At 44.9% G+C, this 17,337-nt stretch overlaps 1 protein-coding gene across 2 annotated transcripts in view; it reads right to left on the reverse strand.

Annotated features, from left to right (window-relative positions):
- Positions 1-383: 383 nt before the first annotated feature.
- Positions 384-17,337, reverse strand: part of SV2C (synaptic vesicle glycoprotein 2C) — a 236,681-nt gene continuing 219,727 nt past the window's right edge. For both annotated transcript variants that reach the window (XM_032335926.1, XM_032335925.1), the window contains exon 13: positions 384-1,939. In XM_032335926.1, the coding sequence (XP_032191817.1) occupies positions 1,756-1,939 (184 nt within the window). In that variant the 3' untranslated portion in view covers positions 384-1,755. The remainder of the gene's footprint in view (positions 1,940-17,337) is intronic.

Consider the following 17,337-nt stretch of genomic DNA (forward strand, 5'->3'; position numbering starts at 1 on the left):
TGGGGTTGGCGTTTTGCTGCTGTTATGGCCCTGAGCCGGCCTTCCCAGGGAACCACCCTCCTCCTGCCAGCCTCCCACACCACGCTGTCCCCTTCACAGACCTGAATGACTTCAAGGGGGTAGTCGATCCATGGCTACGTTAATGGAAGAAACATTTCACAGAGTCGGAACTCTGTACTCTGGAGCTCCAGGAGCACCATTAGGAAGGGGAGAGGGGAAGGGTGCCTTCAGGCTTAGGAAGGGGCTTTGGAGGGAATGGCTATTGGAAACAAAGGCTCTCCCTTCCTGGGGCCCCAGGGCTGTGGCTTGCTGGAAAGGCTATAACAAGTAACAAGGATAACCCTTTGACAACACAGAGTTTAAAAAAAAAAAAAAAAGGATTATTGTTTTAATATGGGATTTATTCCTGGCTGCTGGTCACTGCTGCAAGTCTATAAGGAGGCTTCAGATTTCAAAGAAGATGAGTAAAAAGGATGAGCCTGGAGGAGGGGCAGGCCCGAGGGGTGAGAAGGTCACATAGCTGACAAGCCCCTGGGAATGTCCTGCTGACCTCTGTCTTCCAGGCCCAGGCAGATTCCAGAGGTAAAGCAAGCAGCCCCAAACCACCAGAGACGCTGCCCTTGTCTGCCAGAGGGCCCCTTGCTCAGACTAAGCAGGCTGGGATTCCGCAAAGAGCCAGACGGCGGAGGGGGAGCGCACAGACCAGTGGAAACTAGAGGAGAAGACCCACTTCAGGAAGCCCAGTGTCTAGGGCGTGGGGGCACCGAAGGGTGGTACCCTCAAGGTAGCATTTTGCATTTCCAAATCGTTGGGGGGGGGGTACTTTCTTCCTCCTGGGCAATTTACAACAACAGAGATGACTGACCATCTCTAGATTGAACACAGTTTGGATGAAGGGCAGAGTCAGGCAGGCTGACCCAAGGCTCAGAAAGTGGCTTTCTCTCTTGGAATCTGCTCCCTGGCAAGATCAAGGGCAGCTGGGGTGAGGGTGGGGAGAAGACAGCAGGGGGAGGGTGGTGGCGGGGCATGTGGTAAACAGAGGCAGAAGATCTGTCTCCGATCTTCTAACATTCTGGCCCGGCTCCCTCCTCAGATTTTTCAGGACTGGAACGGGGCAGAAATCTGGCTTCTGTCATTCACTCAGATCTTTGCTGCTCACCAGCCTTTCTTTCTCTTTTTAGCAGGCCACCTTCCCTGTCAGGCCTCAAAGAGCTCCACCCAGCTCCGTGTGGTGCCACATGGTTTTCTTTGAAAGGCCCTGCTGTAACAGCAAGAATTGCTGGGTGTCCTTTTCTAAGTAAACAGGAAATATCACTCTGTTGGGAAAAAAAAAAAAAAAAAAAAGAATCCCTCTCCTCAGCACAAATGCAATAATATGCCAACTTACATTTCCCATGAATGTGAAATCAGAAGCGGGATCTATTTCTTACGGCAGCCCAGGCTCCTCAGCCTTTAGTGAACAGAATCTTAGGGAGGCCTGGATGACGAGGACACTTAAAAAAAATGCTTCCACGGACTGATTCTTGGGAGCTGGGAGCATCCCAGTTAGGAAAGGTAAGAAGGCATGAAAAACACTGGAAACTCACATCTAAGGGGGCAGGACAGTACGCATCTACATTTCAGTCACAGTAAGACTTAGTGTTCCGATCTTTTACCACCTTTTGAGATCTGAAAAAATCTGAAGCCTTGAGTCAGTCCGGAGGGTCGACACAGGGCAGAAGAAAGAGATGCTGTATACGGATGGCTTGTTCCCCATTACATCAGGACCTGGGTTCGTGTGTCCGGCAGGCGCAGGCCTACCAGTCCTCCACACACCAGCACAGTGGAGGCCAGCAGGATGGGGATCGATTTGGTGAAGCTGACCAGGGAGCCGAATATTAAGTTTCCAAGGACGGCCGCTGCTTTGCACAGGGCATTCAAGAAGCCAAAGCCTGTCGCCCTGCAAGGGGAAGAGACACAAGACAGGGTTGACAAAGTGACTTCCCAGATGCAACCTTAGACACAAATGTCCTAGGCGGTATTTTCCAAGGATTGCCTTCTTGAAGAGTTTTGTGTCTCATTAAGACAAGTAATGAAATGCGTCTGGAGGTAGAGAATCTCAGCTGTTGGTACTGTCCCTTCAGCCCTCTGTTGATTTTCTCCTCACCTCGACTGATTCTTATTCTGCCCAGACATCCCACTTTACCGTGAACAGAAAGGAAGAACATTCCAGGGCAAAAAGTCTCTTCTCTCTTCCAGAGGTAAATTAGAATACAGGATCATATATTTCTTCCATTTTTTTTCTCCCCTCCCTCCTTCCTCAGAGCTTTGTTAACATGTAAGGTTCTAAGTAGCTAAAGTCATGGAGTTTTCAGAGAAAATCAGATGACTGGCTTGTATTCCTCATCTTTTGGGTGCCATAGAGGTGAATTATCATGCTGTCTTCATGCGTGTTTTGGTGGCAGGCAGACACCGAACGCTGAACTTGGTGGCCCACCATGAGCTAACTGCACTCCTTCCATTCTCATCAGAGTTCTGATCACGTCCAGGAAAATATAGGGGAGAATCAGATTGTCAGCCTAGAGTAGAGAAGATCTTGCTCCTTCTGCTGGCATTTGATCATGATTCTACTCTGCACTTATATGTAGGAAACTTAATTTTGTTCATGAGGGTACTGACACCACAGACTTCATGACATAATATGAATTTCCTTGGCCTCTATGTCAGTTCACTTTCCTGTCTGTCACTGGATAGATCTGTGTGTTCAAGGCAAATTGAACACAAGATCATTGTTGGACACATTTTTTTCCCCTCCAGAGGGAAGTGCATTTTATACGCTATAAAATATAGCGTCTAGTACACCTCTTCCTTTGATTTGAAAATGGGTAAGTATTGGGTTTCCTTCGACAAGTTACAACTACTCATCACTATCTGAGCTGTTCCTAATGCCATTTTCTACAGAGGATAGATACTCATTGTGGTTCTGATCCCCCCTTTCCATACCACAGAGAGGATTATGCCGAGTTCCTACAGAACTCAGCCTGTGATTTTGTCCAGGGCCAGTGACTGGTCAGAACAGACCTAAAAGGAGGTAGCAAGCGCCAACTTTCGTTCTGGCCAAGACACCTAGAAGGTAGAGTAAGCAGGTCTCGGCAGTGTGGCAAAATTACCAACTGTGTGGAATGTGGAAGGGGTGTAACACAATCTCTGACAGAAAAACAGGAACTTCTTGAGAAGAGTGTAAGCTAATTTTATAAGCTTCTTCTTTTTGGTTTGTTTTTAAATAAAGAGACTAGTAATAGCAATGACCACTAGAAAAGTAAGATTTAATATACTGAGAGTTATTTTCAAATGAAATTGCTGGAGGATACATGCTGGGGACCGCGATAGACTTCAGGAGAATGACGTCGTCATCCACTGCCTTCCCCACCTCAGGGATAGGCCATGAGGCTGAACTCCGTTTGTTCATTAACACTTTTTTCGAGTAGTTTTAGGTTTTTGAAAAAACTGAGTGAAAAGCAAAGGGAGTTCCCATATGCCCCTTCACCCTGCACCTCTATTTTTATCAGTGTGGTACACAGGTTTACAATTGATGGACCAGGATTAGTACGTTGTTATTAACTCAAGCCCATAGTTTATGTCAGGGTTCATTCTGTGTTTTGTATTCTATGGGCTTTGATAAATGTATAATGCCATGTATCTACCGTTACAGTATCATAAGAGTCATAGTTTCAATGACCTAAAGTCCCTGGGCTCCCCCCATTTATTCCTCCTCTTTCCCCAATAACTCCAGCCACCACTGACATTTTTACTGTCTCTAATTCTGCTTTTTCCAGAATGTCAGATGTTTGGAGTCCTATAGCAGAGAGCCTTTCAGATTGACCTCCTTCACTTTTTTTAAACCACATTTTAGTTTCCAGTTTCTAGGCTCATAAATTACCAAATACATCATCTGGTAGTAAGATAAACTGTTTTGGTGTGGGAAAAACGGCTAGTGTGTACGGTGCTGATAAGAGGAAAACATTCTTCCATAGGAAGAAGTCTCTTGGTGCTGAAACTGCAGAATGACCCAAGCAGAGTTTACAGCTGGGCTAAAATAACTGTATTTTCCCAAGCTGTAACTCTGAACAGTGTATAAAACACGTGTGGCTGTCTTCTTATGGTATGGACAACTTTCTGAGATTTCTGGACAGCACTGAAGAGACACGTATTGGGAGCATCTGGTGTCTGAAGCTTAAAAAAAAAAAAAAAAAAAAAAAAAACCCCAAACGATCAAATCTTTATATTCTATGACTCTCCATCTTCATTTACCAACTAGAGGCAGTTCCTTACACAAAAATCTGGTATGGCATTCAAGAAAATGTGACCATCCTTTCCTTGGATAAATAAATTATTTCTTCTAATACTTGGGAGCTGCAGGGTATGGTTTCCCATGTATCAGACACACAGCTGTGTTACCAAAATCATTCTCAAAGTAGCTCTCCCTTGCTGGTTGTCTGTTTATAAAGTAAGTAAACTTTGAGTTCATTTATTCCCTTGATCTTACTTAACGGAAAGCCATGAACTTCTAGAGACACACAAACTATAAGTCACCCCATGTTCATTAAGTCCTTTGAGGGTGGGAGCTCAGAGTTTGCAGAGCTCAGCATTTGACTTGCTGACTTCTCAACAGCAGGACAAGCTACTGAATTTTTTTTTTTTTTCAGACCAAAGATGTTCCATGCCTTCTCTTAACCAACAAGTATCAAGGAGAAAGAATGAACTGATCTGTGATCTCTCCGTGAACTCCATCCCTTGTTCCCCTACCTCTCCAGCAAGAATCCTTTGTTTTCAATTCTTGCTCAAGCTACTTAACTCTTTTACATGGTAATTCTTTCCCCAAACACTACCCTGGGACCCTGACAGCCCTGTTCCACATATTATCATGGTGGCCTTGTCCTGTACCACTAACCCCATCTGTGTGAGAACCCAGGGCTAGTGCAGAGAGCTGCTCACTCTGCTGCTGGGGGTGTGGCCACAACAGCATCCCTCCTGAGGCTGGACTCACTGTGGTTTATCCAGGGCCTTCCCACTGGAGTGGGTTCCAGTTCATTTACATCATTTTTAGCTTGGATTAGAGGCTGGGAAAAGGAAACCACTGGCACCATCCTGCATAGAGTGAGGAAAGTTTTGCCCTCACATTTGGCCTCTTTCTTAAATTTCACTTTTTGACTTCAGTGCAGGTCAGCTGCACTGGGTTTTATGGGGCTCCTGGGAAGAGCAAGGGACGCTGAATAATAGTAGTTTGTAGGCCATTTGGCACATGATGGGCGCCATGCCACTGGGAGCCATTGTTTCCAACACTGGCTGAAGGATCTGTCCCATTGATTGCTGAAATCAGGAAAATAAATTAGATATTCATTTTGAAAAGGCCTGAAATGGGGGGGATCCAGACTCAGCTCATGGAATTTGCCTTTTAAGGGATAAAATGGAAACATTCCCTTTGCTTAAACTTTCAGAAGTAACATTTTCTGGACAACTTAGATCACTGGTAGAAGTTGAAAACTTCTTGTTTTCATTTGTATTTTCATTGGTAGAAGAAGAAAAGAAATACTAAGGGCTCAGCAAGGACCATGTTGGGAAGTACAGACAGTTCTTAAATTGGCAATATTGTAGCCCTGTCTCATCTGCAGGGGAGATGTTCCAACACCCCCAGTGACGCCTGAAACTAGAGATAGTCCCGAACCCTATATATACATGTTTTTCCTATATATGTGTATCTTTGATAAAGTTTACTTTCTAAATTTAGGCTTCGTCAGATTAACAATAACTAATAATAAACTAGAACAATTATAATAATATACTATAATAAAAGTCAGATGAGTGTGGTCTCTCTTTCTCTCAAAATATTATACTGAGCTCACCTTCTTCTTCTTCTTTTTTTAAAATAATTTAAGTAATCTCTACACCCAGTGTGGGGCCTGAACTCACAAAGCTCACCCTAAGATAAAGAGTCCCATGCTTCCCCCGAATGAGCCAGTCAGGCACCCCGTCCTCACTCACACTTCTTGTGACGGCATAAGACAAGGAAATGCCTACATGAGGAGATGATGTGAGGTGAGTGACGCAGGTACTGGGACGTGCTATTATGCTACCATTGAACTTCTGACGCTGTGTCAGGGGGAGGCTCATCTGCTTCCAGACCAGAGGGGGACATGAGTCACCAAAACGGAGTGAAGGATACCTCAGATAAGGAGGCACTACTGTAACTTGTGACCTAGGGATTCATCCAGAAGTTGGCTCTTGAAAGCACAAAATGAATTTCATTTTTTCTCATGGAAACAGCATTACAAATGATGGCACGTTTCTCAGGTTTATCTAAAAAAGCTATTTCACCACTGAATCCATCTGAGCTACTGGACTATGATGCGAAGAGCACTAGAAACCCCTTGAATATTGGCCTAAGAAGCAAAATGGTCCTTACTATAGTCCTAATTTATACATTCTTCTGTGTATTTATTCATTTAACGATCATTAAGCTTTATGTGCCACGCACTACGTTAGGCACCAGCAAGCCCAAAATTAATATGACGAAGTCCCCTTTTGCATTACGATAGATACAAAAAGATCATGATAACACGACATGCTCAGGACAGTAGTACAGCTAGCCACAGGATACTACAGGGGTGCAGGGGATCAAAGGTGATCTCAGGGTGGGGTGAGGACACTGAGGGAAGACTCCTCAGAGCGGAGGGATGAGAAGAGAATTCATCTTGAAGGAGCAATTGGAGTTTACCAGGTGAAGGACGGAATGTGCACAGAGGTGTTCTCTGACTCTCCAAACACCCCACTCAGTCTGTCTTACACACCCCCACAAAGGCTTCTTGCACAACAAATGGCATGCCTCTCCCCCCCCCCCACCAAACAAGTGTCCCAGTCCCTCAACTGTTTTATTTGGTCTTAACATTTTATTTATTTGACAGAGAGACAGCGAGAGAGGGAACATAAGCAGTGGGAGCAGGAGAGAGAGAAGCAGGCTTCCTGGCCACACAGGGAGCCAATGCAGACCTCGATGCCAGGACCCTGGAATCATGACCTGAGCCAAAGGCAGACACTTAATTGAGCCACCCAGGCACCCCTTTCCTTAGCTGTTTTAAGGTGGGGTCAGAAGAGCAATCTGGCGGAACTAGGTTGCATGGCCCTGTGTGACCAGAGTCTCACCCAGGGCTCCTCAGAGCTGGGCGCATACTATCACCTGCATAGTTATTAGAACACGGTGCTGCATGCCTCTAAGGTGTATCCAGGGCTGACGACCCTGGATTCTTCCAGAGATAACGGCATTTTTTAATTGATCTGGATTTACTACTATATGCTACATGAAATTACAAAAGCAAAACATCCATTCTACCCCTCCAAAAACATGGTTTTCATTTCTGATTTCCCTTTAGTGTGCTTCCAGTTATATCCTTATTTTTACAAATCACAGGATTTATACAGTTTTGCTTCTGCTTTTCCCTCCAATCATTAATAAAACCATTCCACGTTGTTTATGTTTTGTTGAAAATGAAATGATGAGGCATATAACCATTGTATCTGTAACCATACCATAGGGATAGTTAGGAGCTTTCCAAACTGGGGGAACATGAATGCTATTACAGTGAACACCCTCACATTCGAGACCTCATTCTCTTGGATGTGTTCATTAGGAAATATCAGGCAGTGTAACACAGGTGAGGGAAAATGTTTATGATATGATTGGGGTCGGGGAAGTGGGACCCCCAGGAGTAGAATCTGGGGCAAAGGCTTCATCCAATCTCTTTTCTTCCCCTCCCTGCTCCTGCTCTCTTATTTACACTACTTTCCACAGCTCATTTCTCCCAGAGGCAATCCGTTTCTCACGGAACCTGAATCATTTCTTTCTCTTCCAACTCTTATGTAGCCGCTGTGCAGGCTGAACTCTGGACAACCATGGAGGTTCTCTCTGCTGAAGGAGCTCCTTCTTCCTGCTCCCCCACTAAGAATCGGCTTATATAAGCTCAGGGTTCGCTTGTCTGGATTCAGCCTAATCTTTAGGGCAGAACTGGAGAGACTTTCCGTTCATTCACCAGTGCCTCTTTATGATAGGCACAGTGACACATAAGTTTCTTGTGGAAGGAACTAAGGAATTTCCTGACATCTTCAAAATAAGCTAGAAGCAGATTTCTGTAAAGGGCATCCTAATGGGCCTTAGTCAGGCCATGTTTACTTATGGATTCCAGTCTATCCTCTTGCTGGTTCAGAGGATAGAACTCTAACTTCACATTCTTAAGTCAGAAAAAACTGAATTCAGTTACTTTCTTGAGCGTCAAAGAAAGAGAAAGTTTGTCTCATCCAAGTAAGTAGTGAGTATGTGTGTGTGGTCTTCATGTGTCCTCCTTAACCTGGGAAGATGGCGCCTAGCGCACTGTAGCAGGCTTTGCTGTACATACAAGCAGAGAAGGACTTTTTTTTTTTTGTGAGCTAAGAGCAATCCTTGGGCCCACAGTAGCCCTCCATCTCCCTCCCATCCCCATCCCCATCCCCACCAAGGGTCTTCCAATTTCTTGTGCTGTTGATATGCAAATATTCACCATCAGGCCCTAATGGAAGTCTTTGTGTCTTCCTTGTATGGGATGAGGCTAAGTAGGAAGTCCTTGAACACCTGGGCCAGAGCAGATAATGATGGAATGAAAGCAAGCACTGGGAAGCCACTTAGAGTTCATCCAAGGCCAGCATTTGCAGACTGGATATCCCAATTACCAGGTGAGCTTCTTAGAAGCCAATTCCCAGAGCTCCACCCAGACCGGCTAGGTACATCCATGCTGGGAGCAGCACCGAGGAGTCACAGAGCTGGGTTTGAGCCTCAGTGACCCAGGGCAAGTTTCTTCCCCTCTCTGTGCCTCATTTTCCTCTCTAGAAAATAGAGTAAGGCTCCTTACTCTTGTAGGCTTGGAGTGACGATCACATATGGCTAAATGAGATGACCTAAATCCTCAGTACCGAGCCTGACTCACCTCCATTTTTCAGACGAGGAAACCAAGCTCCAGAAAGCCTAAAGGACTGATCTAAGCTATTCTCTGGCTATGCCAGGACTCCACTTGACTACTGATGGAGGCAGGTGAAGTGAAGAAGAGGAGGGTTTCCAGTAGGCAGTGCTGTGTGGCCAAGGGGGAGCTGAAGGCTGAAGCATCATAAGGTCACAGGCCCTGGCTGGCACAAGTGGAAAGGGGTGCAGAGGGCAGCCAGAGGGAAGGCAAGAGGAATGCTTCTCACTCACAACAGGTCTAACTAGCTTACCTAGATGTGGGAGGACGCGTGCAGTGCTAGATCCCACATGAGGAGGAAAAACTGTAGCCCATAACCAGGAGAATTTAAAAGGCATCCCTTTCTCTTCCCTTTCTCCCATTCACCTAGAGCTATGCTAATAAATACGGAAAACGAAGTCCTGTCCTGAAAGAGCTCACATTCTAGTGGGAAACAGATACTAAACAAACACACACATTCCCATTCTATCATTACATGTCCTGGTGCTAATTTGCTTTAAAAGCACTTCAGTACAAAGAGAAGTTGTTCTACATTCTAGAATTTAAAACATGTTAATCAGGAATTATCAGGCCAAAGAAAGTTATTTAGGGCTTTACACATCAGTTTAGAAATCTGCATGAGAAAGTCTGTTAATGCACACAGAGACAATGTTTTATTGGTGATAGGAGTGGTTGATATGCAGTTGACTGGAAAGAATGTTCTGCCCTTGTAGCACCATGGATAAGCAAGCATCCTCCCAGCCCAGCAACCTCAAACGGGTGGAATGGTACCCTTGGCTGAGACTGCAGGTTCTAGAGCCCACTGGTCCTATACCCGAACACTTAAAGGCCTGACCAGCCCCAATGCTGATGGTCCTGCTATCGGATGTCAGTCATGATGGTCCCATAGCCCTTTCCTGTGAGGGCTTGTTTAGTCCCCAAGGGCAGAGAGATGGCATTCCTTGGGGTCAAGAACCGGATGTAGGACGGTTTCTGTGCCCGTCTGCACACATTTGGTAGAATTTGCTGCCATTGTAACACACCACCTTGGAGAGAGGGGGTAGGTGATAGACACATCCACTTCCCACCTCCCCACACTCCACTTCTCACTGCCAGAGACAAAAAGGGTCTGACATTGCCTGAATGGCCAGAATGACTCAGGTTGCATAAAACAGAGATATATATAATACAATGACAAGGTCTATAAAGGTAGAAATGATAGAAAAGTTAGACAAGAGAGTTGAAAGAATATCTCATCTCAAAATCTTCAAAAAAAAATTACATGAGGTCTTCATCTTCATAACCACAGATGTAGGATGTCATCATTTTGTATCTCAAACCAATGAGGCACAGATTTGCTGAGTGGTCTCCCTGAGGTCACACAGCTAGTCACTATGAGATCCAGGATTAAAGACCTTCAGGATTGAGCCTGGGGAGGGGATAGGGAACTACTCTGTCTCAACACACACAGTCCTCATGGAGAGGGGCTTCGGGTGGTAGAATTCTGGGAGGATGCTTTGGTTTTGCTCACGGAGGAAAAGGAGTATCCCACGGCACTGGGTGACAGCAGCAGCTGCCCAGGACGAGCAGGGAATAGCAGGTGGAAACAATCAGTTTGACTCTCAAATGCTTTCTGAGGTCATGTCTGAAACTATGTGCAAGAGGGAAGAAAGGCAGGGGGTTGGTGGCCATGGAAGGCAGGAGCACATTGCTGGATGAATATCCAGGACACAGACCTGCTGGTTCAGGGACAGCTTGGGTTTCACCATTTACAAGGTGGGAGCTCCTTGCCCTGAGCTCCACAGAGAAAGGGTCACAGGCAGCCACCGGGCTGTAAGGATACAGGCAGTGTTAGCAGTGGAGCTCTGTCACCCCCACAGGGTGGCAGTAGGATGTCACCACCCGGACACAGAATGACAGGCCGGAACTGAGAACCCAAATGACCCGGTGCATGTGTCTCTTACATCATGTGGCTATGTTTAGGATTTTCAGGTGGTCTAAAACCTTAACCAAGGAGGGGAGGAAAAGAAGGGAGCAAAAGGATGGGGTTAACAAACCCTAGGTAAATCCAGGTCACCCTATCATTACATATTGCTTACTCTTTGAAGATTCGAAGAGATGAGGGAAAAGTCATTCTTTTTTTCACTGTTAGAATACAGGGGCTGGACTCCAACCAGCCCTGACTGAACTCAGTAAATGGATGGGATGTGGTGTTGGCATCTCCCAATCCAAGAAGGACTGAGACAGTTTAGATGGTGGAAGCACCTGGGTGTGGAGAAATGGTAGAAAAAGGAAACTCCCCTGGACCAGTCTGTTCAGTGGGTGGGGCCCCCTTTTAGATTTCTGCAACTGGGAAAATCTGTTCTCTCTCCAGCGCAGTGCTGCTGTCCTATTTCCCATCTACTAGAAGAATCTCTCATCAGTTGCCCATTGTTTCCATTACAGATAATGGGATCCCTGCTTATTTTTGACACAGGACAAGGGCTGATGCATGTAGGGATGATTAGAAGCTGTCAAAATACTATACAGCAACTTGTATATTCAGTAATGCTCACACTCCAAAGGTCCATCATTTTGCTCTGCTCTTCATTTCTTCCCTTATCGTGCTTTCAAAGCTGTCCTGACTTCCCAGCCTCATGGACACATGCTCAACTCCGTTTGCTTTTCCACCATTCCCAGTTCCCAGCAGGGATCCCTGCAGATCTGCAAGTACTACTCTTTCCTTCAAGGTCACGCTTCTGAATCGAGTTGGAGGAAGATGCATGCTGCATGGACCACTGAGCCCCAGTCACTGCAGTAGATGCTCAGGGCTATTGGGAAGCCAGCTTCTGCAAGGATCCCCAGCTGTCAGTGCAGAGTTGGGATGAAGAGAGAAGATCAGATGGAGGTAGTCAGCCAGGGTGAGTGTGAAAACAGAGAGACACCTTCCTCTCCTCCAAGTCCCATGCAGTGAGTTCTAATGCCCCTGCCTGTATCTGAGCTCACTCTGGCCCTGGGCAAGAGTCAGTCCAATGAACATGAGTGAGAATCAGCTGCGCTATTATCGTCCCATTGTACTAAGCATAGAGCGTACAGAGAATTCTAACTTACGCAGCCTTTCCTTGGTGTCAGGCCTCATTTTTGCAAGGCGATGATGCCTCCTCCTTCTTACCTCCTTGACCACGTGTGGACAGGCTGGGTTTTTGTTCTCTATTCTCCTGGCCTGAGTTTCTGGCCCACTGAACCCCTCCTTATCTTCTAGCCTGTATATTAATCCTGTGGCCTCTAATATTACCTGTTCTGGTGACTCTGGATCTGCTTACCTTGACGGATTTACCCCCAGAAGAGTCCCTTTGACCTCTCAGACACATTCTTCTGAAGGCCTCTGTTTTCTGTTTCCTTTGCCTTGCACTACCCGCCAGGCCTCTCTAATCCTATAGTCCACATACTGTCACCAGCCCAGGAACCAGAAGAGTGATGTCACAAGAAGGCAGAAGAACAAAGGGATGGCTGCTTATCTTCAAACATGTCCCAGCCCTGTCTGGGGAGCAGAGGTCCACTAAACCTCAAGGTAGGTCAATCCAGGGCTTCCCTCAGGATCACTTGTTGTGCGGATGGCAGTGTGGCCACTGGGCTTTTGCTGTGATACTAGTAAGCAGGACCCTATTTTTACTGTCACGCTGGTAATTTGGTTGCTGCCATAACCCCAATTTGAGTCATCAATTCCCCTCATCTTTTTGGTCCATCACCAGCATCTATCATGCCTGATCACTGCCTCCTGAACTACTTTCTTCACTGTGCTCCCAGGACCCAACTTATGCCTTTTCTCTTTATCTCACTCCTAGCTCCTTCTCAATCTTTCTTCCTGACTTCTCATCAGCTAGACCTCTGAATTCTCCCGTGTCTCTGGACTAAGTCCTCAAACTCCCCTCTTCTCTACCTACACGCTGTCCTTTGATGGTGTCATCTGACATCATGACTTTAAAATTTATCTGTACTCTGAAAGGGCTCAAATTTTTACCTTACACCTAGGCCTTTCTCTGAATTCTGGTCTCATACATGCAACTGCCTAGTTGACATCTCCATTTGGATATTCCATAGCATCTCAGACTTAATGGAAACAAAACTGAGCTCCTGATGCTTCCTCCTTAACTTCCTTCTTACACAGTCTTCCCTATTTCAGCCAAGGCACCCCCACAGCCTTTCAGTAGCTCTGGTCAAAACCCCTGAGATCATTCTGAGTATTCCCCCCACACCTACACCATATCTCACATCCAATCTTTTAGCAATGCCTGTTGGTCTTCAACTTATTTGTAGAATCTAACCAATTCTTACCACGTCCATTAGCACTACTGTATCCTACGAGAATTGTTATAGTGCACTCCTAATTACTTTCCCTGATTCCACCTCAGATCCTCTGTAGTATATATTTTTAAAAGATTTTACTTATTTACTTGAGAGACAATGAGAGAGAGAGAGAGAGAGAGGGACAGCATGGTGGGGGAGGGGCAGAGGGAGAAACAGACTCCCTGCTGAGTGGAACTCCATCCTGGGACTCCTGAACCAAAGGCAGTTGCTTAACCAACAGAGGCACCCAGCCGCCTCAACGTCTGTGGCGTATATCAGACACAAAAGCCAGTTCTCCTTTTAAACATACATGAGATCATGTCGTTACTTGGCCCCAAACCCTCCCATGGATTTTCATGAAGTTTGAAGTCCTTCATGTCTACTCTGACATATTGCCTCTTACCGTCCTCTTTGGTCAGGCTGCTCCAATGTGACAAGCTTCTTTGCCCTTCCTCCCACTGGTCTCCTGCACTTACAGCTTAGGATGTTTGCATTCACTGTTGCTGCTGCCGGGAATGTTTTCTTCCTAAGTATCTTCCTGCATCTTTGCTCAAATGTCACCTTTTACAGTGGCATATTCTTAGACCATCCTGTTAACAATTATAATTCCCCAGACCCCGATGCTCTCTCTGCCCATATGTAGTTTTATTTTTCTCTATAGCATTTAGGACTATTTGATATATCTACTTTACTTAACTTATTGACTGTCTTTTCCCAAGTAGAACATAAGCTCTATCAAGCCAGGGTTTTCTGTCTGTTTTGTTCACTGCTCTACCTCAAGAACCAGAATAATTCCTGCCACATGATACATATTCCAAAATCATCTGTTTAAAGAATTAGTGAATGAACACTCTATCCCCAGCTCAGGTGTCTTTCTGTCATCCAGACAAAATTATCCAAATGACTATCAGACAATGTTACATTCACATGAAAACCAAACATGTCCACAATGGCAGCTCATTATTTTCCTGACCCCAGCCCAAACTGTCTCTCTCCCTCCTGTGTCCCAGTCTCAAAATGACCATCACCATCCCCTCAACTGCACAAGCAGAAACTGGAATGATCTCTGATGATCTCCTTCCTTACCCCACCATCTAACTTACCATGAAGTTTTGTTTATTATATCTCTAAATACCGTGAACATGCTGAATGTTGATTTTGCTCCTTTCCTACCCACATTTTTCTAGTTCACATTACTATTTTCAGCATCTGAACTGGTCCTCCTGCCTCCTTTCTGGGCACCAGAGTAAACCAGACCTTGCCTGATCTCTTCTCTCTTCTTCTTAAAACACTTCAAGGCTCTCCATCACCCTTAGGATGATGCAATTTACAAGCTCTTTCCTGATTTGTTCCTTGCTTACCTCTGTTGACTCTTTTACCTCTAGAGGTTTTCAGATAGTATTTCCTATGTCGTCTGACTGAAATGTTCCTTCTCCATCTCTTTGCCCAGCTCTCATCTACTTTTTTCCCCAGTCTCAGCTCAGATGTCAGATGTCAGTTCTTTCAAGAAGCCCTCTTCTCTGCTTTCACACCACCACGTACTTCCCTCACAATGACACTGACCTCATTCTATTGTACCTGATGCTCACTTGCCACAAGCTCTGTGAGAGTAATGACCACAAATGGCTTATTCATGGTTGTATCATAGACACTCAAAAGAGAAAAAGAAAAGGTTAAGTAAGTAAGTGAACAATATTAAAACTCATACGGAGATGGAGCAGTCATACTTTCATGAGCATTCCTCCTAACCATAGCTAAAGATACTAGATATTAAAAAGCAAACATAAGACGACTCTGAAAGACAGAAAAAAGGCAGAGGCGCTAGGGACCTTGGGGGTGGGGAGTTGCCTGCATTTTCTTTTGCTGCATCGATCTCAGACTCAGGACTGAAGATGGCAATGTGGAAATATCACCAGCTGTGGATTATTTAAAAAGCCACAACAAACCCTGTTCTCTCTAGCCAAAGGACCAGGATGGGGCAGACAAGACAGACAGAGAATGTTTAGATAATAATCTCTCTCCTCCAAATGAACATAAGAAAAATTATAGTCCAACTGCTAGACCAACCAGTAAAAGCCTAGGAAAGACCCTTGACTTCCACCCTCACAAAACTGTGATGAGGTGACTCCATATTGTCACTGAAGAGGTATTAGAGGAGGCTGAGAAGGGAGCTGGGACTTTCACCCTTGCTGGCCAATAAAGAGCTCCTTCCCTTCTTCCTTCTTTCCCTCCATCATATCATGATCATGAGGGGAGCCTGGACTCCACTGCTGGCCAGCAATAATGAAGATACCCAGCCTCTTGGATGTCAGTAGAGTGGGACACTGGACATCTACCTCCACCTGGAAGTAATAAAGCAGTGCACCCATTTCTCCGCACAGGCAGGTGTCCAGAAACTAAAGGTTTACAAGAGATTTAAGGTCTCATACAATAACAGGAAGATAGCTTTTCAATTGACTATCACTCATCCTAATAACAACTGGAAAGATATCAAACAGACTGAGAAAACAACAATTAAGAGAGGCCAACCCAGAGATAACAGAGATTTTAGCATTATCTGACAAAGATTCCCAGGTAGTCATGATAATAATGTTTCAATAAGCAATCATGAACAGACTTGAAACACATAAAATATAGAAAACATATAGAAAGAATAGAAAAAAGCTTAGTGATTGGGCTTAACAGCAGAATGGAGGAGTCAGTGGAAATAATTAGTGAACTGGAAGAGAATAATAGAAAGTTTCCAAGAATAGAAACAGCAAATAGACTAAAAACAAATTAACCAAGCATCAAGGACCTTTGGGATGATCACAAAAGGTCTAATACTCATGTCACTCGAGTTCAGACAGAAGAAGAGAAAAATATTCAAATATGTAATGGCTGAAAACCTTGCAAATTTGTTAAGAGACACAAACCTACAGATCTAAGAAGCTGAGTAAACCTCAAATATAACAAGCCAAAGAAATCCATGCCAAGACCAAGAAAAAAATCTTGAAAGCAGCCAAAGGAAATAACACCTCATCTATAGGGAAAAACATTGAGATTGCTAGATTCCCACCTTCTGAACAAGTGGTACATGTTTTCAGAATTCCCCGAGCAGCAATTTTGCCCTCACCTGCTCCAGGTAAGACTGAGTTGTATCAGTCTTTAAAACCTCAGCTTTTCTGCATAATAACAGATAACTTCATAACATTTCTGCTTTAATTTGAGGGACTCCTAGATAGCTTCTTGTTGGGGGCTGGTCTCTGGAAATAACCCACCATGTGTAGAGAGAGTTAAAATTTCAACCTCTTACCCAATCCCCAACTTCCAGGGAGGGGAGAGGTGATGGAGATCAAATTCAGTCATCAATGACCAAGGGTTTAATTGATCATGCCTACATGATGAAACCTCTATAAATCTGGAGAGCTTGCAGACTGGTGAGTGCACTCCCATGGAAGGCGGATGGTGGTGTGCCCTCACTGCACAGGAACAGAGACTCACGCACTTCAGACTCTTCTGTGCCTCACCCTAGGTACTTCTTTGTCTAGTAAGCATGGTCCAACCTCTTTGGGGTTGTGGAAAGTCACAAATCTGTAGTTGGCTGGGCAGAAGTGTGAGTTGCCTGGGTACCTCATTTAGAGTGGATCTGAAATAGAGAGTTTCGTGTGACTGAGCTCTTTAACTTGCAGGATCTGATACCAGATCCACGTAGAGTTAGAATTGGAGAATTGGTTGGTGTTGGAAAAGACCATATATTTGGTGTGAGAGAGTATCAAAGAATATACTCCTCAAGCTTTATCCAAAAAATTGATTTCCTCACATCTCCATAAATAAATTGCATCTTATAAGGACTCTACTAAAATGTGTGTTTGTGAGGGTTCTTCTATCCCCTTCTGTGCCCCTCAAATTATCAGGTGCCATTACTGTCCATGATCTTTCTAACCTGGGAGAAAAGCTGAAATGTCATCAGGCAATCATTGTGTTATGCTTACTCTGATGCTAAGCTTTTGAAGCTAGAAGAATTATAGTG

The sequence above is a fragment of the Mustela erminea genome, chromosome 3, assembly GCF_009829155.1.
Source record: "Mustela erminea isolate mMusErm1 chromosome 3, mMusErm1.Pri, whole genome shotgun sequence".
NCBI classification, from domain to species: Eukaryota; Metazoa; Chordata; class Mammalia; order Carnivora; family Mustelidae; genus Mustela; species Mustela erminea.